This window comes from Pithys albifrons, chromosome 1 (genome assembly GCF_047495875.1).
Source record: "Pithys albifrons albifrons isolate INPA30051 chromosome 1, PitAlb_v1, whole genome shotgun sequence".
Taxonomy (NCBI): Eukaryota; Metazoa; Chordata; class Aves; order Passeriformes; family Thamnophilidae; genus Pithys; species Pithys albifrons.
In genome coordinates, this window is record NC_092458.1 from 85,890,917 (window position 1) to 85,915,375 (window position 24,459).

At 39.5% G+C, this 24,459-nt stretch overlaps 1 protein-coding gene across 4 annotated transcripts in view; it reads left to right on the forward strand.

The window, feature by feature from the left end:
- TSPAN9 (tetraspanin 9) overlaps positions 1 to 24,459 on the forward strand; it is a 178,133-nt gene that overhangs the window by 57,226 nt on the left and 96,448 nt on the right. For all 4 annotated transcript variants that reach the window (XM_071557909.1, XM_071557890.1, XM_071557900.1 and 1 more), the window contains one exon: positions 20,275 to 20,354. In XM_071557909.1, coding sequence (XP_071414010.1) covers positions 20,292 to 20,354 — 63 coding nt within the window. In that variant the 5' untranslated portion in view covers positions 20,275 to 20,291. The remainder of the gene's footprint in view (positions 1 to 20,274; positions 20,355 to 24,459) is intronic.

Sequence of the window (24,459 nt, forward strand, 5' to 3'; positions counted from 1 at the left end):
AGGCTGGTAGGTACATTTGCAATCATCCATGGCATGAAGTTTCACAGACACAAATGCTGGATTCTACACCTGGGGCAGAGTAGGATCAGACACAAGTATAAACTGGGAGAGGGAGTGGCTGGATAGTGACCTGCAGAGAGAGCCCTGGGGGTGCTGGTGGGCAGCAGCTCAGGGTGAGTTAGCAGTGTGTGCCTGGGCAGCCCAGAGGGCAAACCCCATCCTGGGCAGCACCAAACACGGCATCACCAGCCAGTCAGATGAGGGGATCGTCCCACTGTGCTCAGGTGTGGCCTCACACAGAGTGCTGGGTGCAGTTCTGGGTCCCACCATTTCAGAGGGGTGTGAAGGTCCTGGAGTGAGTCCAGAGGAGGGAAACAAAGCTGGTGGAAGGGGTGGAAGGCATGTCCTGTGAGGAGCAGCTGAGGACTCTGGGCTTATCTGGTTTGTTTGCCACTGGCAGGATGTGGGGACACGAACCTGCAGCCTTGCCTATATAGGGCTGTCAGATTTGGCAGCTCTTAACAGGTTCTATTTACCCTTTCTAATTGGATAGCCAGAAATCCAACATTTATATATTGGTGATGGGAATGGGAGTGAAAAGGAGGTTGGTCAGGGCTGTATGGTTTTTTTTTGTTTATGTTGGACATTTGAGAGCAAAATAGTTCTCAAATAATTTGGTATCTATTATATAAATGAGTCATGACACAATATTCTTAGAGATTTGCCTGTGCTAGCAACTGGGACTAGACTTGCACTTAAGTGTTAGTCCCTGTACCTCCTTCTCTCACTTCCAATTGGCCTTTCTCCATCTCTGCAACTTGCTGTTGAATAACAGCTTTGGTCTGTCCCCACTAAACTTTTCCAGGGCACAGAATGCCTAAACTCTTGGGCATCCTAATAAAATGGCTTGGCTAATCTAATTATGAAGGCAGGCTGCAGAGAAGTACACAGCTGGTTCCACTGACAATGCAGAATGCTGTTACAAGTGCTGAAAAGTGATAAAAATGTATTTATTTTAAAATAACTTCTAGTGGATTTTGTGTCATCCACTTACATTGTGACTCATCTTGGTGATCCTGAACTGTGAAGCTGTAATGTAAAACCACTAGATACCACTTTATGTACTTCTTGGTCTCAAAGATCTCCCCTCTCAGTTGTCAGATCCTGTATTTCTGTTTCTCCTGGAGCCAGAACTGGCATTCTGTCTGGCTTCTCAAGACTCTGCTCCAAACAGCTGGCCTCTTGGAAGAGAGGGACCTTTTTTACCTTGTAATTTGTGTGGCATATATACCTTGTTTCCCAATAGCCTTCAGATGTTTGCACAGAGACAGTTTTTTAAGCCATTCTGTTTTCTTATTGTCTGCTTTTTTCAGCTTCTCTGTTAAGCCACTAGATGAATGCAATAAATATCCTGAAAGCAAAATTGAGTCTGCATTACTCCTAAACTATAATAGAACTATTCTGTGTTCATCAGGCCATTGCTGTTAAAACAGAGTGGAAAGCAGTGGCTGATGTATATATCTGAACACAGATCCATGGACTGAAATTGAAACCCAAAAATCTTGTACAATCCTGGTCTCCTGGCCAGCACTGCCCTTTTATTTATTTTCTGATGCCACTGGAGTCATTGATCTGTGCTGTGTACCAGGACAGCATTAACTTTGTTTTTTCTTCATTTGTGACAGAGAGTATATGTGAAAAAACAGACCCTTCATGCATTTATCTTCTCCACCTTCCATGTTCCCTGGGATATGTCCAGTATTGAGAAATCTCTTTCACAATCTCATATGAACTACAGCACAGAAAGTGTTTAAAAGTGGAGCCAAGGTAAAGCTTTATCTTTCTGGGCTTTAAGCATACATGCAAGAAGGTCTTCAGTTTTGTATGTATTTGCCATTTCCTGCCTTACTAAAATATGAACTTTCTGAACTGACTGAATTGCTACACCTGTGTGCTGCTGTCTGCCCTGCCCTCTTCTCCCTCTTGTACTGCTTTTCTTCAGGCATAACAACAAGTGTTTGCACCTTACACTGTTGCTTTTTGTTCTCTTGTAGATGTTTGCACTTCTAGGAAATTCTAGGTCTGAATTCCCATTTATCCTCTCTTATCTGGCCTGTTTGTTGCAGATCTTCTCTCTGTCACTCAGCCTGGCAGCTGTTTCCATTACTGAGACTTGCACATCAGGTTTTCCTCTCTGGACGCTGATGAGCCTGTTTGCAATTCCTCTGTCTTTGTTTCTCTTACACTAGGGTACAAATAGGAGGTTTGGGTCAAATATCTTCTCCTCCATATGTTAGCCACTTCCAAAAGCTGCTTTTCACTGTGCTCAATTGTTGCTCACCTGATGGTGGAAAACTGGTTATAAGCATATAGAAGGTTGTAGAGATCAAGTGCAAACTTTATAATTTGGTTTATTAAACAGTAGCTTCAGTGAATGCATCAGCTCAAAGACTGAATTTTTAGTGTAATTAGAAATCCTTTGCATAGAGTGCAACAACTGTTGATATTAAAATTTACCACTATATGAAAACCTGTAAAATTGAGATTGAGAAACTGCAGTCAGACACCTTGTAATAGCAATGGGAAAGGAATTATCTGTTTCCTGCTGCTCAGTACTCATGAGGCCACATTGGGAATGCTCTACCCAGTGCTGAGCCTCCGTATACCAGGGAGATGCTGCCAAGCAGATCCAGAAAGGGGCTACAAGGAGACTCTTAAGGATGTAGAGCACATGCTGTTTACAAGACATAGGTAGCTGGACTCATTTAGATTGAGGAACAGACTGATTTGCATAGTCTTACTTTAGTTAGAGAAGGTTGTAGGGAAGGCAGGTTCTTCTCAGAGGTGCACAGGAGGGACATGAGGTAGTGGTCGCAGTTGGTGCCCAAGACCCAAATGGAGCTGAGGAAAACATTTTTCCTGGGAGTGCTGCTGTGGGAAGAGGTTACTCTAAGAAGCTGTGGAATCAGCAGCTTTGGAAGTTTTCCAAATTCAGCTGGACAAGCTCTTGAGTAATATGATACAGCTTTGAAGTTTGCCCTGCTTTGACCATGGGGTTGGACTAGGTGATCTCAAGAGGTCCATTCCACCCTGCATTATTCTGCAAGTCCAAACAGTATAACTGAGTGCTTTTTTGTAGCAGAAAACTAACTGCTAAATTTCTTTTAATGTTAAAGAGTGTGTGAAAAAAAGATTGATTTTTCTCTTTCTCACCTCTGGGTTTAAATAGTTTGTGTTCAGTGATCCTTCTTGCAGTGCCAGTATTGTATGATTATTGTTTTTGTGAGATGGTCACAAAATGAAGTGTCAGTGTGAATGAAGGCTGGCAACTATATTGTTGACCTTCAAAAGAAAGTTGAAGTTTTTCTTAGCAATTCCTGTCCTGAAAGTATAATCACTGGTAAAATAATGGGCCCGTTATTAAAAGAGTCTGCAGGGTGACAGAATTCTAAGCAATAACAACATGTGTTCGAAAAGAATAAATCTTGCCAGGCAATGGAATTGCTTTTTTTGATAGAATTGCAAAATGAATGATTTTAGAGAATCAAGAGGCAAGTAGGTATATGTTTACTTTCTAACATGAATATTAATTGAAATTCGCTTGGGTAGGAAGAGAAAGTTGGGTGAAAGATAGTAAACAGGAGCTGATTATCAGCAGCAGTGTAATGGTTATGTAGGTTGGGAGCTAGGCTGGTGTTGTGTAACATTTCTGTTAATGATATGACAGAGGGAGAGAGAAAATACTCTTAATGAGCTTTGAAAACAAACTGGGAATTGTGAGCCTCAGAGCAGAAAAATAAGGGGGCGAAGGGCTCAGATACATAAAGAGAAAATATAATGAGATTAAACTTGGAGAACTGTTCAATCAGGAGCATGTATGCTATCCTAAACTGAAGTGGGAAGAGAGGTATTTAAAAGGGACACCAATCTGTGGTGCTGAAAATGGCAGCTGGAATCCTAGTACCCCTTTTGAGCAGAAAACTCAGTCTTTCTCCTGCCACCGGGCAGGGCAGCTTTAAACCCTCTGCCCAGGCTGCTGGGCTTGAACAGCAGTTTGCAGAAACTCACTTTCTGCTGCTGTTGTGATGAGTGCATGAGGCTCCTCCATGCGCTCTTAGAGGTGAAGGTGTGACTGCCCAGCTCCAGTTCTGTCTGTTACTGTTTAATATTCTGCCAAAAGCAGAATGAATGAGTTCTGATTTCCTTTTGGACTTTGATGGTTGAGCTCATTACAGACATCTCCCTTCCTTCCCTGTCTTCCACCCTGCCCAGACTCCAAGATCTCCTGTATGTCCCTCTGATAGGGCTGGGCAGGGTAAAAGCACAATGCACAGAATGTGAGCCCGGAGTCATGTGCATGCCTGTGCTCGCTGCAGGCTCCAGGTCATCCTCGCACACTGCTCTGCTTTGCTGCTATTGATACTCCAAACACATGCTGCTGTGTCTTGGCTTGGGTTTCCAGGACTCATACAGCACTGTGCCTTCTCCCTTCCCTCAGGTTTCACTGAAGACAATCTGGATGCATAAATTTTATTTCTTTAGAAATCCAGAGTGGAAGTAAGTTATGGAATTTTGGGGAAGGAAGAGTGACCAGGATCTGTTACTGTTGCCATATTGAAACTTCATTTATAGCAAAGGGGGAGGATTTTTTTTCTTCAGTAAGTGGGGAGAGAGAGGCCACCAGGATAAACTAAGATTGACCACTGAATGACTTAGCTTTATCACTGGCCGTATTTCTTTTAGAGCTTAAAAAGGAAGTTCAACTAATTTTCTGTATGTTCATCTTCTTTGACTCTTTTAACAGCTTTTCATGCGCACTTATCCGTATTGACATGCTGAAACAAGACTTTTAAAAATCTCAAGGAGATCTGATACTGTTAGGAACAGAAGAATTGCTCATTACTTCGTAAATCTATAGGCACTATACAATGGGGTTTTCGTTTGGACTGGAGCAAGTTTTTCCCTCTGAGATACAGTAGGCAATGTTACTTTAACACAGAATATGTTCACTTGCTATGGGAAGAAACTCAGTTGTCAGCCTGTCTGGCTAGCCTCAAGGTATGAAATTCATTAGATTCTGGAAGAATGAAAGGAATGTGCAATACTTCGAAGGTATGTATGTAGGATTCTTTAACTTCATCCTCAAAATTAATTGTGTTTTATAGTTACGTGAGTCCTGGAAGTTGGGAAGGTAAAAATATTTCTGTTCATTCAGCAATTCTATCAAAATAGCTCTTTAACATTGTTAGCATCCAAGGATCAAAACCATGTTTGTTCGCTTTCTTCATATTTTATGCTCCTTGTGATATAGTGGCATAGTAAAGAGAGGAAAACACTGTAGAGGAGATGTTTCCGTGTGCTAATGCTTGCCATTAGAACAGCTCATTACAAAGAGGTTAGAAACAATGTGACTAGTAGCCCTCCAAAATCCCAAGGAAAATAATGCACCATGTATGTCTGATGCACAATGAAACTTTTAGGGGGGCTCAGCACCATGACAAGATTGTCCGTAACTGTTAAAGGCTCTAACAAAAAAACAATTATTTGGGGATGTGGCCAGATGTAACACCATTTTGGCTTTTTCCTTCAAAAGACTAGTCCTTTACTCAGTCTTTTGATGAAAAGCTTTAGTAGTCAGACCAGTGTGCATTATTTGTATACACAATCTGCTATCTCCTTTAGCTTAAAGAATCAACGGCTTCTAAAGTCAGACTTCTGTCCAGAAAGTTTTATTCACTCTTACTACAGTAGCATCTGAGATGCTCTGGACTAAGGTGAGTGAGCAAAATGATTTTTCTCCCTCCTACTTCTCCCATCCTTTCTTCTCTCTCCCCTCATCTCCAGTGATCATTTTTGTGCAAAGTTTCATGGACTCTCCTTTCTCTGCAGTGGGGCTATAAGAAGAAAACAGTATGATAGGAAAGATACAAGGAGAGACTTGCAACACAAGATGTATCTGAAGCAACTTTCTATACTGTATAGACTAGAAATTATTTTATGTTGATAATGCCCAGTTAAGGAGATGAATGCATCTAAAACTGTATCAGCTTGTGAGATCAAAGTCCTTAAATAGCTTCCCACTATCATGACATAGAGGCAACACCAATAAAACCTCCAGCATCTCTGTACTCAAGGATCAAGCTTTCTTCTCCTTCATAAATACCTTCAATTTGGAGTCTTTCAGATTTTTACTCTTGAGATTAAACCAACCTTTCATCTCTGCAGCCAGTACATCTCTAAGGGCAGATGGATTGCCTTTAAATAATTGCTAATGCCTGTTTTTTACATTCCTTTTGTCGAGGAAGGTGCTTTATTCTGACAAATACACTCTTGTATGGAATTCACACTCCAGTAGGAAAAAAAAAGCAGAACATGGTGATGGGAAAGACTGGAATTTGTTGTGTCATTTCTTTTGTTAAAAAAGAAATTTCCTCTTTTAAAAGAAGACAGTAGTTAACAGATTGGAAAGGATAACTACCAAATTAAGTCACACAGATCAGACAGGCTTTATGATCTGCAGATACTTAATTGACAGGATGGGAATGCTCCTAATTTGTAATATCTAACTATAATAAGTAACACAACCTTTTTCCCTTCTCATTATTGTGATAGCAATTTCATTTTGCCAGTTTTTCAGTACATACAGTTGTACTAGTACTAATCACTACTAACTGCTCCAACTAGTTCAGTGTCTATCTTTTGCAGCCTGAGGAGGCATTATGCTGTGATAGGGAATTGCACAGCCCATCTTTGGGGTCAGTGGCTGACTCAAGTATTGGATATTTAAACAAAATGTTAGAATAACAGCAAAGTCTAAGTTGGAAGTAGATGCTGGAGAGTGTGTGGTCAACCCTTTCATGGAAAGCAGGGGCCCAGTTCAGGTTATCCAGGTGCCTGTCAAGCTGAGTCTTGTATATTTCCAGTAAGGGAGAGTCTACCATCTCTCTAAGCAGGCTATTCCAGTGGGGTTTTTTTTAACTATACCAGGTCAACTTTTCCCCTGAGCAACTTATTGCTATTGCTTGTCCTGCCAACATGCATATTTGTGAACGAAGCACCATCATCTTCTGTAACTGCTTTTTAGTTATTGAAAGACATTTTTTGGCCTTCTGGAAAGTGAGAGTCTTTTACACATTCGACAGCACATCTGTCCCGAACTAAGTGTCTGCCTAAAGCCCTAATATTAACATTTTATGAGGTGAAAGTTTTATTTCAGAACAGTATACAACATCTCTTGAGGGTATCTTAATTTGGAATTCTGTCCCTAAGCACGTAACTTTTCTCTTCTATAATAGAAGTCAATGCTTTAAGTTTTCCCAGTGTTGAGAAATGTGGGTCAGTAACGTGTATCTGGCTTTTCATTTTGAAGGGTCCCTGGTTGCTTTAAAAATGTGGTTTACAGATTATAAATAAGGACTACTGGTGACCAGCCTGTGAAATCTGAGAGGGAATCTGGTTGACAGAACTTTGTAGCAGTGTACCATGTCAGGCCTTCAGTAGTCTGAGGGTTTGGGGTTTTTTTCACTGCTTGAGAATGCAGAACACTGTAGAGAAATCTGTTCTGGATTATTTGGCTTTTAAGCATTTGTTCTTTATACTAAAAGAAAAATAACTGGATCTCAAATATGAAGGATGTTTAAATTGCATGAAGATAGTTCTGTACTAGAGATTTTGAAGGCTCTGGTGCCTGGGAACAATTTGTTAGGGAACAATTCATAGAGAAGAATTCATTATTCCCTCCTCCCCATTCCCTGCCTATGGCTTGGTATTGATGTAGTCTTTTAGACTCAGATATCATCAATACGTGATAGAGCCTATATAAACACAACAGATACATTAGGTAGGGACAAAAGTAGGACATCCTTATAAATGGAGCTAAGAGTGCTTTGGAACAGCAATAGACACTCCTTGGGAGGCATTGAACTGGAATAAGGTTTCTTGGAAATAATCAAGACATTTTCTTTCTTTTTTTTCTTTTTTTTTTCCCAATGTAATACATAAGCCTGTCATCTAATTACAGGACAGGTGCAAAGAATCATTATGTTTGGAAAAAATATTCCATGTAAAAAGAGAAACTCCACCTTGCAATTCATCAGTTCTATTTCCTTTGTACGTTCAGAGAGCCATAACTCCTGATTCTGTTGATTAAGCTTTTATGTCTTTTTGTTTCCTTTAAGCCTAGAATTCCACTGGTACACCTGTCAGGGAGCGAGAAGACTTATTTTCTTCTCTTTTATTTTCCATCCCAGGCCCAATTACTTACCATGTTACAGTAAAAGTTTCTGAACATTTGTTTACTCTGTATGGGGCAGAAAGCATCCAAATTGATTTAAAAGAAAAAAACACAGGGAACTGAGTTAATTTAGCAATCCTTGAAATACATGAAACATGGGATTTCAGAGTGCAGTTCATGCAGTCAGGTTTTGGATGGAATTATGTATATTTGAGTACTGCATTTCCTCAAGAAAAGGCAAACATAGAATCTTTTCATGATTGTATCTGCCAAATTATATGGCTTCAGCTTGCAGTAGAAGAGAGTAACCTCATTACTTATAGATGTTTAATATAGCATTTTCCATGCTATTGGAATAGAAACACTAAATCCTATACGGGAGAGTCCTGTATTAAAACCATCGGCACAGGAGGAAGTGGGGGAGAAAAAGACTGGGACGTGGTCAGTTTAGAAAAGTTGGGTTTCAGATATGGGGTAAGACAATGAATTTATAAAACTCTTCTGAAAAGTGTCCAGGTGGCTTGAGAGAATTTTCTGTGGCTTCTGGGCAGATGTTTGGCAGGAAAGGGACAAGTGCATCATAAGAAATGAGTATATGAGAAAAATAACACAGAAGGAGTACCTGTTGGCTGGATAAAATCCAGGGAACAAAGTATCTTTCTTGTTAGGGGCAGGGATCTGCATGGATATAGGCACTTGCATTATAGAGTTAAAACAACAACAAAACCAAACAAAACATTACCAATGGATTATACTATTGTAGATTTACTATTAGCTTGTTCTCTTGAAGGGGAGAAATCTGTAGTGCCTTCTCAGCAAATTATAGTTTATGTTTAAAATTAGTCTAGACTTGGACATTTAGGAGAAAAGAGAAAATTATCATATACATATTGTTGCTATGAACTGGACTCCTACGTGGCATATTTGGACCCAAACTAGCACTGTCTGCTCTTACATGATACTGCATTTTATAAGCCCTTAGTTTAATTCATGTTGTTTAAAAACCCGGTCTGGATACACATCATTAACTAAGCATTTATGGTCGTGTATTTGATAGATTCCTCTGAGCCAGTGTGCAGAGCGTAACGTGAAACATCATGTTGGTTGCTTCTGAAATAAAATGCCAGCATCCCAATTAATTTGTAAATGGAAAATATCTGCCTGTGATGAATTAACAAAGTGCTGCTTCTAAAGGCCAATTGATATTTCATACTAGAACTACTGCATACTTGTGACATACCTAAGTAGATCAGAGTAGATTGAATGACACAAATAGTTCTCCCCTTCAGAAGTTTGGTTTGTTGGCTTTTTTTTTTTTTTTTTGTCTTTCAAATGTCTCTATGAGGAATTTTTGCAAGGTTTTTAGTTTCTGACTGCTGATCAAGGGTATCTATCTTGGTTTTCTCATCTCTGAGAGACACTGATGGTACAATTAAACTTTTTCAAAACTGAAGTGAATGTGGGCTTGGCTTTTGGGAAAGAGTCAAACATGCTTGCATCCATTCTTTACATCCTGTGTTAGACTCTGAATGCCTGGTATTGCAGCTCGCACACAGCATTCTCCAAGTGTAAACGAGTCCTCTATGATGCCGATAAGGCCATAAAAAATATGTTTCGCCATTATACTTCTGCCTTTACAAAAGCTCATTAATTAATATAGTGTAAAAAGTTAAGTAAGTTAAGTAAAACTACTGTAAGTCAGAGAATTGAACTGCTGCATGGTCTTTTTGTGGCTTGACAGACCCGGTCATATCAAACTGTACAATGATTTTTTTCCCTTTCCTCCTTTGTCATTTTAAATCTCTCACACCCTTGTAATACGAGCTGACACTGATCACAAAGCTCATGAATAGCAGCACTGTTACATAAACCTGCTGGATTATAGTAAGAGGTTTACCTTGTTTTCATTATTACACCCTTTCTTGTATCTCATGCAGAATAGATGAGAACCATTTAGCCTCGTTCTTGTGAGATGAGTAAGGTGGCTAAAATATCTGCCTCCTCTTGGGATTTAAATCTGACTGTTGGCAAAGCAAAAAGCATTAATTGCATGACTGTTATGTTACAGGCACATCCTATTTTAAATGTTAAAGTTTACCGCATTCCACCGTTCACCACACAACATGGAAGAAGCTTTATTGTGAAGATAGAGATGCTTTATTGCAAGTGTAGATGCATATGCTCAGATAGGATTGTTTTTATAGATCTAAAGAGCTTCAAGACAGGAAGGAGTTTGTGGACTTTGCTCTGGGTAGAAATTGTGGCAGTTTGTTGGAAGCCATAATAGGAATGATGAGCAGGATGGAAAGTGACTGTCCTGTTGTGGTTTACTCAGAACTTCAGAAGTGCTGTTAATGGCAGTTAAGGTATTGTTCCTCTTACCTTGAATTACTCAAAAACTGTTTCACATGAATTCAGGAATGTCTACCTTCAGAGGCAGAAGGAGGTATGTGCAGGGAATTGCTGGGCAATTGTCATAATTGGTATACCCCAGGGAGGGCCAGGGGTGGGCTGTAGAGACTAGATGCCACCCTTGTTTCCAGACATTTTGCTTATGGGTCATGTTGGGGACCCAGCAGAGGGGAACCTGGTACAATGACTTGAACTCTGACTCTGGGCAGGTACTTATTTCATTTGACAGTTTGACTCCTTTATGAAAATTGTGTCTGTGGCCTGAAGGTGGGACCTGGAATCAGGTTTTGCTTGGAAATTCTGCTGCTAGACAGCTCTATGATAATTCATACACATCTGAGGGATGTCTCTTCAGTAAGGTATTTGGTCTGCCACTTTCAGTGAGTCTTAAGGCTTCAGGCTGAGACTGGTGATGAGTTAGTGGGGAAGGAGCCTGAAATAATGTTACGAGTTTGCTGCCCATTGAAGACATCTGGGCCTTTGCCAGCCCTGACACAGTGGTTTTAAATGTCCCATTCATAGAATGGCACCTGTTTATGCTAAGTGCCAAAAATTGAATATTTTAGCAATGAGGAATTCACTCAATTGTGAAAGGAATGTGCTTAGAAATGTTACTTCATCGCATAACTGAGCAGGTTTCAGAGATGTGTGCTGCCTGTTATAAATGAATGCTTACATCGTCCTCTTGGTTCTTTCTTCACACAAAGCCATTTGGATGAGCGTTTGTTTTTTAATTTGTTGGGTTTTAAGTTTAATAATTCTGCTAATACATAGACACCAGCTGTCAGTTAATTCAAAACAGCAGACTGCTGGTGAAAGACAGCCTCTTTGGAACAGATGTTAGAGGAAATCCACCTGATTTTGTCTGAGGGACTTGTACACATTTGACACAGTTAGAAGAGTTATTTTAGTAATGATATCCTGCTACACCATCCAAGAGGAAGAAGGGAGGCCATCTCATGATAGAAAAAATCATTTGGCTATTTGGTAGCTTTCTTTAATCTGTAGTCAACACAGAAGAAGTAAAAATCTAAACTGTCATTTAAAGTGGGAGTGGAAGAGAAGCATTCAGATCATGTACTTTACCTCTGCAAAATATGGGTGTTAAATAAGAACCCTTCTCACTTCCTCGCCCCTGCTTTCTTTTTTTGGTCTTTAATTTTTGAAGCATGGTTTTGGAGATCTGATTTGTGATGTTTCATCCTATGGGGGTATCGGGGATATGATGTTGCTTTCCTGCCACTGGTTGACAGCTTTCTGGCTCTTTGATCTTATACTCTCTGTATGTGAAGTAAAAGGCACTTCATTGCATATGTACTAGGAAGGGACAGCAGTTGTAGTGCATATTTATTTGCATCATTGGTGGCTAAAGCTTGATTTGGCCTATATTAGTGTCTTCACAAGGAGTTCTAGTCTTGAAAATGGTCTTACTGATGACTTTACAAGGAATCATTATTAAACTAATGCTGTTGTAGTGAGAAAACTCCCTTTCCTCCTGCAGGTAAGGTACAAATTTAAGCTACAGGGGTTTTACTGTTAGGCTCTGAAAAGTTCAACGTTTCAGAGCCAAATTTTCAATCTGAAATAGAAAAGCAGAATTGGGATTATAAAAAAAGGTCTGTTGAATATGAGTAACCTTACTCTCATAAAGATAAGGTGTTGATAGAAACAGAATTGATTCAATTAATCTTGAATTTGAATATTAACTCTTGTGTCCTTTAAAAAGAAATCAGCAGATTGGGAAAGATTATGGTATAAACAGAGCTCCGTCAGAAAGAAGCCCTAAGATGGTTAACTGAAATTATTAGGGAATCAGAGAGTTTTCAGTAACAGGAGATGCTGAAAAGATGAGTGCTTAGTTTAATGAAGGACAAATGACATGAGATGTAATAGAGGATAACATAATGATGAATTATGGGATGAGGATGAATACCAGGATAGAGGACAGAGCAGGAAGGCTTAATAATGATGGTGAATAACAGGAATATGCTGGATTTTTTTAACATAATGCATACCTGTGGAACTCACTGTCCTATGGTACTGAGGCTAGGTTCTCAGCAGAATTTAAGAAGGATCAGCTGTTGATGGAGATGAAACAATGTATGAGTTGTTACAGAAGATGAGATAAACACCCTGTAATTAAAAGGGATACAGATTCTTATGCTAGAAGTCATAAACAGACTGTTCCAAAGCATCTGGTGTGCTCTGCTGCTTGGCAGGAGAGGTGTGTCTGCTTGGGCACGTGCTGTTCTCTTGCCTTTCTTATTTTGTGTTTTTTCTCACCTACTAGTGGGAGAATTGGTAAGGTAGTTTTAGGACTTAAGAAAAAAGTCCAATATAGTTGGTTTTGTATTTTTTTTCTGACACAGCTATTACAATCTGTTTTTCTGCCTGAATTGTACTTTCTGTTGTATGGGTTGATTTGCTCTACATACTGCCAAACCTAAGAAGACTCTGATTTCCAGGAATGCTCAGAGTCAAAAAAATACAAAGACTTTCTGGATTTTAGTTCTCAAAGGTGAAACTAAGAATGAATTGTATTCTAACAGAGTATTCAGAGTACTTCTTTCAAATCTACCAGATTTCTTGATGTTGTTTGTGAAGGGCAAAGATTGCTGTATTAGTGCATATGTTTTCATTTAAAAGCTTTAATGTTGGTAGTAGGACTTCTATTTTCTGTTCTATTTTTTCGTAGCTTTGGAAACTCAGACATTCTGCTCAATCAGAGGGCTCCTGAGGGACAACTGATGTGAAGGTGTGACTTAACCACAATTTCTTAGCTTTCAGACCTCATATTGCGCTTCAGTCCTCATGTCCCATATCTCCTGTGCATTAGCTTATCAAGTCATCATCTGCATCTGATCACAGTGCATTAAGGTTCCTGACATGATTTGCAGCTAATTCCTTTGCACAATTTTGAGACAGAATCTCTGGTGTGAAATCTTAAATTAAAAGTCTCACCCACATATGCATTTTTGGCAGTAAATGGAAGTCCCAGGGACCAAATGACACAGAATGTTTGGCACAGTAGAAAGTCTTACAATAGGATCTTATTTTCTTGGCCCATGTAGAAAGGGTAAACTCTTATAGGTATATGTTAGTATAAACTAATAAGTATTAATTTAGGCCCTAGTAAGTATTGATTTAGACCATTCAAAGAGATTTTCCCTCTTTTTTACCTTTTTGTCTCGGGGAGGCAAGGAACATTACTCATCAGAGGCAATCATGAGCCGTTATGCAAGTGTCATTGTGTCAGAAAAAACATTAATTTTCTTTCTAGAAACAATTTCAAGAATACGATTTCTCTCTGTGAAAAAGTCATGGACGAAGTCAGGACTGATGAAGGTGTTGAATTGAGATGGCTAGACACTTAATTCCTGTATCTGTAAGAAGAGATTGATTCCCTATAGATCACTAACTCAATCTCTCATCAGGCATGCTCCTTTACTCGGTTCCTGCATCCTAGAGTGCTGTCCTACTCCTCTCTCTTTCTGCCAGACCTTCCTTTCCTTCAGCCATGCTAGTGCACAGTGGAGACGCAGAACATGGAGCCCAGCCTCTAAGAATCCATCTGAGTGTCTGTGTTTTCCTGCCAACTTAAGCTGTGTGGACATTTACCTGTCCCAGATACCGGGTCTCTGGAGGTGGCTTCATTCCTCAAGTGGAATCGAGGATCAGGTGATGCCTGTTGGACACTCTTGGTTCTGCTACAGAGTAGGGCATAAGCTTGTTGTCTGTCATCTCTCACAAAACATTAGAAGAGAACTGTTTCTGGTCAGACCACAGGCATCAGCTGTGAGTAAGCCTGTTTCTTCATGAATCCAGTCTTCCCTCCATCAGCTGTCTGTCCATCCAGTGCCCAAGGAAATGGTGGTTTTTTGAAGGTATGAGAAAAGTCTGCTCTTCATATTAGTAGGGAAACTAAGTCTACATTTCACTCTTCTCTGAACACTTAGTAGTGATTCTTTTTCAGGATTTATAACAAACAAGCTGTTCATATATGCTCTGAATAATGTAGGAAGCTATGATTAGAGATTAGAGACTCCAAAACTGAAGTTGCAGTAGTCTGTCGGTTTCTAATGGAATACTTCTCTTCTTGCAAAATGAAAGTGTGTCAAAGATTAACTATGGTTGGGGATATTTGGTTCGGAAAAATACAGGCACGTTTCAAAACTTGTCTACTATACAAAGCTGTCCTTGAAACCTACCTTGCTTCTGTCCAATCTCATGATGGGCAGAATGCCTTGGATTTACAGGATGCAGGCTGTGAACTTGGAAGGCACTATGATATGCATTAGAACACTCAGAGTATCCATGGTTTTGGTTACAAATCCTGTAGCCTTGGGACACCTGTGAACTCCAGGTATTTTTGACTTGCGGGAGTCTGGAAGCTCTTTCTTGTGGAATCAGGAACATGGAAGTCCTGAGAACCCCAGGACTTCCTAATTTCAGTGCTATTTTTTGGACATTCTTTTCTCTTTAAGTTTATTCCAAACCGAGTGTTTTTGGTTTTGTTTGGGGTTTTTTCCTAATCTGAGCTTTCAGCTGTATACAACTGCATGCCAGAACCACAAGCTATTCTTTCCAACTCTTGTTCCATATCCCTTTCTCATTGCCTTCCAGGATTTGTAGCAGTGACCGAAAAGCTGTAGACACTGAGTTTATACTCAGCAATCTTGGTTCTTTGTCAATTTAGTGTACCCTGAGAAAGGCTTGCATAATTGAGTTTTTGGTCAATATAATTCAAAAGAAAAGAATGAATTTAAGAACCATATCCCTCTAACATTTGGTGGTGTATGCATTTGTCTGTCTCTCTGCAGGGCTCATTATTGTTCTGAAGTCATGTGGCAGGGTTTCTAAAACTCATGATTTCTAAAAATAATTAGAGAATGCAGTGGTTAGTGCTGTAGTGGAGGACATGTGAGGCAGAGATTCAGTTTGCGTCTCTGCCAGCAATTTCCTATTCATCTGCAGCAAATGTCTTGGTCCTCGGGTTCCCCATAATTAAAATAGTGACAGTAGCATTATCCTATCTAATGGAAATTGCAAGGTAAAATATATAATAAGTTGTAAAATGGCTTGTGTATTGTGGTGACTGGAGTTTTTATTCTCTTCAAAAACTCCTGGAGTTTTATGCTTTCATATTCAGGAATCATGGGAGACATAACAAAAGCTTAAGATATTTTTGCTCTATCTTCAGTATTTGTTCCTATTCTTGCCTATTGTAGTCCCTCTTCCTCTCACTGAGTCAGCAAGATCACTTAATGTCTTGTAAGATGGATTCAAAACTTCTAAAAGGGGAAAAATAAGCATATTTTTATATATTGCTGATGTACATTTTATATCTGTTTTGTTATTACAAACACATGGTTATAAATATGTGTATAAACTTGGTCAGCTTTTGCTATCTTTTTTTTTTTTCTCTCTTTTGCTTCCACAGGCCGGTTGTGCAGAAATAGCTGGGGAAGGGAGAAACAGAGGGATTCAGGAGCACTGTAGCTGGGCATAATTGCCACTGAAGTTCTGATGAGATTAAGGGTTGAGAAAAAAGATAAAGTATTTTGTGACTTCCGCTAGAAACTGAAGTTGTTGGGATCTGTACTTTGAGGACTGTGGTAGACTGTTCCCAGGAGGGAATCAAGTAAATCAATTTCAGTTGGAGAACCAGCCTGAGATTTTTTGGCCATATTACTAACACACTTCCTTTCCATTTTTTGACTACACCCATTGTGACATCCACTTTTATATCTGATATCTGAAAGTGGCCTAAATTTTTACCCTTAATACTTGACAGAGCCATTTAGATGCAATGGACTGAGGTTTATTGCCTTGTCCCAGGCATGTACGTGTGCAACTGAAATTATTTTCTTGATGTGGAGGCATCACTCAGCAACAAAATTCTGTGATTCAGTTATCAAACATTAATGATGTACAGAGTGAGCTTTTGAATGTTTTTCATGCCCTGATTACTAAACAGAGGTAAGATCTGTAGTGAAGCAAAACGTGTTTGTCCCCGTGCTGAGGTTACACTGTCGAGTGGGACTACTCCAGGGTGCTGTTGAATGCCCTGCAGCAACACCTGCCACTGAATTCTCCATCAGAGGCAGAGTTAAGTGCAGTGGCTGGTCAAAACACAGCTGGACGGACTGGTTACAGCTTTCTCACCATGTATTTTTTCAGCAAATAAGCAGTTCTGTGTGATTTATTAACTGAGCTACCTGAACACTGAGTTAGAGTTCCAGCAGGAGGAAGTGGCGTCTAATCTGTAAAGCTGCTCCATGGCTGCAAATTCAAGTGGCGGAAAGTTACTGAAGCTTGTAAAGTGTCCCTGGTGGCAACCACATAACCATAAGAGAGTCATATGTTTTCTTGCTACACAGCGGGAGAGGAGGCTGATCTGGAGCTGTGTTTTCCCTAGTGCTTGTTGCTCAGGCCTGGATTTTGAAGCTGGCTATTGTCTTTATGTGTGTCTTTGATTGTTTGTTGTGAAATACAAACTGTTCTGTAGGCCAGTCATGGAGATCTCTTAGTGGAAGATGCATAACAGGTAATGATGAAGTAAACTATTATTTTGTTGTATTTGGAAGTAAAAATAGAAAACTGGCAAACTTTAGTGAGGCCTAATAATGAAAACTTGAAAAAACTAAGGTTGGAGGTATAGTTGTTTCACTCTTATTTTTTTTCCTTTTTAAACTACCAGTAGAAAGTTTCCATATTAACAAAGAAGGGCTGGATTTGTGGAGATTTACTTTTGTTTAATACAAAACATTCTTTTTTTTTGACTTTGAGGATGGATTAATTATTATTGTCATATAGCTTCAATGGGAAGGCAAATGTTTATATTGCATTAGTATTCACAGGTGCACAGCAAGTCTTTTTTTCTGTAGCTAGTCTATCAGTATAAATTTTATGGCAAAGCAAAGGGTGCAACAGGAAAAAATGCTTTAAAATGCTTGAACACTCCTAATACTTTGTCTGACAGCTCAGTTTTGTGTGAGAAGTGAAACCCATGAAAAATATCTAGCTGCAGCATAGTTTTGCAGTGGTGCATCTTGACACTTTTAGTGAGGGAATCTCAAACAGAAGAGCCTTTTCTTACTTCTAAATCCATAGTCAGACATTTGCCTTGTGTTTGAATGCAAGTTATGCTGCAGGCTCCTCTGTCCAAGGCAGGTACCTGACCATGACTTACAAGTAACTTTCATGTTTTTTTTCTGAGAAAGTTGGTTCTTGATGATGCTCAAGTTTGTATGTGCACTACAGAAATGCCCCATTCTACCTTGGTCACTGCTAATTTATCTTTTTCTATTTGGGTGTTTTGTGTATAGCCTTTTCTCCTATCATACAGAGTGCTGAGCAATCATCTTGCAGTTTTCTTTCTGATGAACATATTTGATGCAGGTAGTTCTGAAATTACTTTTAAAAAGCAAAGTGAATAAACACCATTGATACAGGCTTGGTACAGCCTGTTGTTAAAATGTTTTTCTATAACAGAAAAGATGAGGGAAACATATTACACATTCAAATGCTAGGTATTTCATGGCATGAAGTACTTTATGGTGGAGGGATCTTTTCATGGAAAAAGCCTGTCAAGAAGGGTACAGCAGTGCTATAGGGTGATGATTCTGATGTTGTCACATAAAAAGTACATAATTTTAAGAGCCCTTTGGGCATAGATGTCCAAGACTGAAAAAATGTCCTATTGTCTTTTCTTATAGATACCTGATATAATAATTAACAGTGCATTTTAATGTGCATATTGAAAGGGACAGTTGAAAATGGTGCAGAATCTTGCTTATCCTGGTGGCTGTATTTCTGCCATAGTGGCTTTCTAATGTAGTTTCTTTAGATACAAAAAGAAAAGAACAACCTACATTTTAAATCTGCTATAGCACTTTCCCCATCAGTGCACTGCCTTTACACTTATGACAAAATGACAAATTTGGAAGCACCAGGCGTGACCTGAAGTATTTCTCTTCCTTCCCTTCTGGCACTTACATGCTTATGCACAGATGCACATATGCCCTCTCTGTTTCAAAGTCCTAGCGGGGATGTGCTATTATGTGGAAAAGAAATGTGGCATTTGGGTCAGTGTTTCTAGTTCACAGACAACCTGTGATGTAAGATGGCTTATTGCTGTATAAAAGAATAATCTCTGATATACTAGTTAAATAGAGTGTAAATAGCTGCAGGTTCAGATACCTTTGCATTTCAGGGATTTTAAGAGTTGATTGATGACTCTGTAGCAGGCAGCAGCTCTGCTTTTCTGGTTATGGTTAATTATATCACAGGTGATGCTGTCACGTTTTGTGCATGTATAACTGAGACATGTGCCTATTCAGTGTATGCTGAGTGCTAGCCTATTCCAGTTCCGTGTCCCATGGCATTTGTTTAAGCCAGAAAAAAAAAAAAGTAAGTTACTGCTAACTTAATGAGCAGGGAGAGGGTAACACCTGTCTATCTAATCCATACTTTCCCTGTATTTTATAGCACTGAAGGAATATCACTGCCTAACAGTTCCAGCGCATAAACAGCTAAACAGTACTTGACATTTAAAGAGATTTTCTGTTGTGCACTTGTATAGTCAAGAGTAATTCTAATCCTATTAAAGATATTATGTCATGGAGGCGTGCCCTGGAGGAGAAGGCTTCTGCTAACTGGCCCGATGGAAAGCAGAGGGGAGGGGCGAGCAGGAGGGCGGATTTATTACTCGATAGTTAGGTCAGGGATTTCTGTGGGAAATGCCCAGTGGTTGCAGTTGCCGATGATTTCACGGCAACAGCAGTGAAACACAGAGTGTGCTCCGGTAGCTGGTTACTGAATGAGACACTGCAAATGGGTGGAAAGGAAAAGGACAGCATGTGAGAGAGAGTCAGAGAGACACAGAGAGGAAAGCTGAGAGCAAGGAAAGTGCTCCGGCTCGAGGAGAGTCTCCCAGGTGTACTGCAGAAGCTTTTTGGAAATGGATGCAAGGACCATCTGCTGCCTATAGATTAGAGGGCTGTAGACTAGGAGTGCAGGGAAAGAGCTTATGGCTCTTTTAAATAAAAATCAAAGTTCTGCATAACTGATTCATCAAGATAAATCATGAGTCTTCTCTTGCATGGGATATTAATGTATAAATCCATGCTTCAGATAGGCAGAGTACAGCCTACATTGCTTTAAAAAATAAACCCAGCAACAATGCAGTGAATAAATTCTGCAGTGATTATCTGATTTATGTACGAAGAAAAAGAGAAGCAAAGCACAGACAGCTCTTATCGCACTGTGGCATTTGCAAGGCACTGCATTTAATGCTGAGAGATGCTATACATTAAATCTGACAACTGTGAAAAGAGAGATCATGGAGAAGTCAAGTAGTGAGGATTCTTCAATTCACCGGAGTCCATCTTTGGATAGCAAAGACTCAGATTTTGCTAAACCTTCTACCTCAGGGAGGCAATTTGGTCGAGGTTTTACTGCAGGAGCTTTCTATGGTACAACTGGATCACGCACACAGAGCCACACTGGGGTCGGAACCGGGACCGGCGCTGGGACTGGAACTGGCGTAAAAAGTGACAAATACAGTGCACCCAAAGGCAGCAAATACGTGGTCTTTTACCTGGATCTATCCTTTGTTTTCCTTTTAGAATTTAAGAAGTGCAACATGGCAAGAGGCTGCCTGTGTTGTTTGAAATACATGATGTTCCTTTTCAATTTAATATTTTGGGTGAGTACTGCCTTTTCAGTTGCCTTCATCTGTTAGCGTATCCTGTACTGCTGCATTATGTGTATGGTGCATCTTTGAAGCAGTACAGTAAGTTCCCTCCTCCCCTCCCTCTCTCTCATACCTGCTTGGAATATTTTCTGTGTTAAACTTGTGTCTATGGGGAAAATGCACATGCTTTCTATATCTTTATTGCTACCTGATTACTGTAGTTTGGCTTTTAATCACTCAGACTTGCTATTCTAATGTGCTTTGAACTCGGTTTTCTAAGAAAGGGCAGAATTGTTGCCCTTCAAGAAAAAACAGAATTATTGTAGCATTAAAATCCTGCAGTGGCTGGATTTTTGCATTCTGCTGTACTACCTTGTGTTGCAAAAAGCTGCAGGTTAATTTTTGAAGTATATTGTCATTGTCACTATAAATCTCATTTGCTTTTTGTAAACTTCATTTGACAAACTGCTTTTTCATTTGAAGGAAGTTCTGCTCCATTTCCCCAATTAAAAGCAGTAAATCATGTATATTCTAACCTCTTAAGGTCTCAGCATAAATGTGAAATGTCTGGAATGGTGAATTAATCTGGATTCAGTTTCAGCTGCAGTTGTACACGTTGGTGTATGAAGTTGGAGACTTGCACTTGCTTCTCAGGGATGAAAATTGATTTTCCTCCATGAGCCAAGAGTCATGAGGAGTTGTAACAATGAATGCCTCAGCAAGCAAGTTAAAAGCCTAATGGCTACTTTAAGCAAAGTATGGTCATGTACAAGAGAGGGAGGAAAAGTTAAATCATCTGGCAGCGAAGCATCCTTCTGTACAGTATTTTTAAGGAAGTCTCAGGGTAATTGAAATATACTGAGAATGGCTGAATATAGCCCAATATGAAATGGTTTGCTTAGTTTGAAAACAAAGGTCACTGCTTTTCTAATGGTTACAGAGCTTGGGCATGTGAGCAAAATCACTCATGGTTGTGATCCAGAAATGTACAGTAAGCTTCATAAATAAATGAAAACACCGTCCCTGGATTTATTTTGGAAAAAGAGGTATTAGCAACCTGGTTCAGGTAGCTACCTCTGGTGTATAGATATCATTGTTCAAATTAGGAATCTTACTAGCAGGTCCTCTGTTTATCTTGACCCACTTACTGAAATAACCTTTAAGAGAAGGAGTTAATGGGAGATTTGGTACAGTGTTGAACCGCTCATGCAGCAGTAAGCTTTTATCAGTAATAGACTGGAATGGCACAATTACTGAACTTGTAGGCATCTTATTGAAATAAAAAGATAGAACTGATGATTGAAGAACATCTGATCAAAATTCACTTATGAGTTTTCTTTTCTTTTTCTGTACCCAAACTCTACTGGAAAGTTGCCTTAACTACTTCTGGAATAAATAAACACACCAGATTGGTATCAAACCAGATATTTGACCAAATGCTGCATTACTTTGACACCTTGGAAGTATTTTTTTTCATACCTATATGTGGTGACTAGTTTTGGAAAAGCTTTTTTCTGATACCATTACTCATGTCCTCTGTAATCAGTCATTTAGGTGTCTCTTATCCCCTCATCTCCTCAGATGCAACATCTTTCTTTGATTTTATTTTCTTCCCAAGGAGCAATTTTCTTGACCGCATCAGACCTTTAGAGTCCATTTTTTCCATTTTTTGAACTTGCAAAAATATTTCAGACTTCATCTGTGTGCTCATCTCTTTCTGCTCAGCTCCCACTGGACTTTTACACAAACACATTGCTTCTTAGGTTAAAATCAGCCTGCCATCTGGAACAGTTCTCTTGTGTCCTGTGCTTCTACAGTTCTTACTCTTACCTCTTAATCCCCTTCACACTCTTTTCACCATGCCTTTTGTTGTGAAGCTTATATCACTTTTCTGTCTGTTATTGAGTTTTGTCACCACATCTCTATCCAATATTTTGAAAGTGCTTTTTTGTATGAGCCATGCTATACTGAATGAAAATTATACTCTGGCATGGTGAATGTCAGAGATTATACAAAAATGCTAAATGCAAGATGTCAGGTACTCTTCAAAGTAGTTTACAACAGAAATTTGATCCTCCAGCCTGTTTTAAATTGTTCAGAAGTCTGCCTTTCTTCAGTGTAGCTGGCTTTTACTCAATTTTGCGAGCCAGAATCATGTTCCCTTGCATACTCTCCCTCTTGCTGTAGTCTTACTTTTTTAAAATTGAACTGTTTTATTGTTTTGAGACTTTAATAATAATTATAATCTCTTTTTATTCATGGAAGCACATCCTGCAGGCAGGTGTTGTGTAGCTCACCACATCTGGCTTCATACTTGGCATCTACCTTAGTCCTGCTATCCCTATCTGACAGGCTTTGAATGTTTGGCTCTGTACAAAATGCTCCTTGCTGATGCTGTGCACCTGCAGGATCTCTCTCTTCTGCCCTGAGCTCTCCTTCTAGCCCAGCTCTGGACTCCCCACACACCTCTGCCAGTGTCTTTCACTCCTACCCTGCCCTGAAGCACTCCCTGCTATTTCACTCCTGTCTTTCTTCTTACCCTGTTTTTTCCCATTCCTAGGTTTTTCCATTCTCTCTGCTTCCTTCTGAGTTTCTGTCAAGAAACCCAAGTCCAAAATCATGAAGTTGTGGCCTGTTTTTGAGCCGTGACTATCATCTTTTGTAATGCAAGGTGGTTTATTTTTAAGGAAAGAAAACTCGTTTTTAAACATGAAATTTTCTGAACAGTAATTTAAAGCAGAATGAGATTCCTGGTCTTCAGAGGTGAGGAGACCACTTCCACACTGTTTCTTCTGGCAAAGGCTGGTTTTGGGCTGTTTTAGATGCAGGAGCTGGTTTAGGCAACTGGAAACAGAGGTGGGAAAACTGTTTCAGGGAGTCTTTAAACAGGTGCCAGTCCAGCAGCTGTACAGCTGCACTAGGCAATCTGGCAGAGCAGCTTGGTTACCACAAAGCTGCATTGTTCTGAGCCTGCAGGAGCAGAAAGCCCATCTCATAGGAAGCATTGCTCTGCCAGAGCAGAATGGAGTTTGTGAGATGCTTCCTCTGCAAATGAAAACAAGAGGTGTCCTTTGGCCTCCCAGAATGCTGGGCACCATTATTTTGAATTATTCTTAGTGTTGGCTCAGAGGAGGATGTTCTTCTGTGGGAAAAGAGGAACTTTTCCCCATAATTTTCTTCTTGACACAGGGAAAGAAACTGAAATCAAATCTGTCCCTCATGGGCCAATGAGCTGTACTAGTCTTTCAGCCTTGCAGCTAACTTATATGTATTTGAATACCAATTATATATCAATATTATATATTATACACATTTTTATGTAGAGTATGTTTCACTTCTTTTAATATATATTCATGGATACATATACACATGTATAGATTTTCAAGTGATGGAGAAGTGCAGTGGTTAGGGGATTCTCTCTGTATTTGGTAGCCAACATACTGTCACTGTGATAACTACAGTCAAGGCTTGCCCTGTATTGCTTTTGCCCAGCAAAAATTCAGTGTTTGTGAATTAGACTACACAATTCAGCTTTTGAAAATGAGTAGTGTGTGTATTAGTTAACCTGGAAGGATCACATTGGAGTTGTGCAAAGCAAATTTATCTAAGTGGGGCCTAGCAGTAAATTGGAACAGAAGGTGCTTCTCCATCATATTACCAAGAGCTTCAGGTATTTCTCTGAGTCCCTCTGATTCTTAGCAGTTGTTCATGGCCATCTGGCATTGCTTTCTTTTAGAGATTAGGAGAGTCTGAGCTGAGGGTTAAGGAAGCTTATAGTATTTAATTGTGTGGCTAGGATGATGATTTACACTGAATTCATCCTAAGTGCATAATATGTTTTGCAAAAGGACTGGACAGCTACAAATGTTAATTGATTTAGTTTGCCTTCAAGAATATTTATGTGCAAACATATAGAGATTGCAAAGTAGCCAGTATCACTCTGCAGAAGAAATAAAGTATTGATTTTTGCTTCTACAGATAGCAGCTAAATTGTCAACAAAGGTTATTGCCAAATGCAAACATTAGAGTATACGTCTTTCTATGGTAGATTTCACTTCTCTGTTATTAGACAGAAGAATTACAGTAATTATTTTCACATAACGTGTCGGAAAAATCT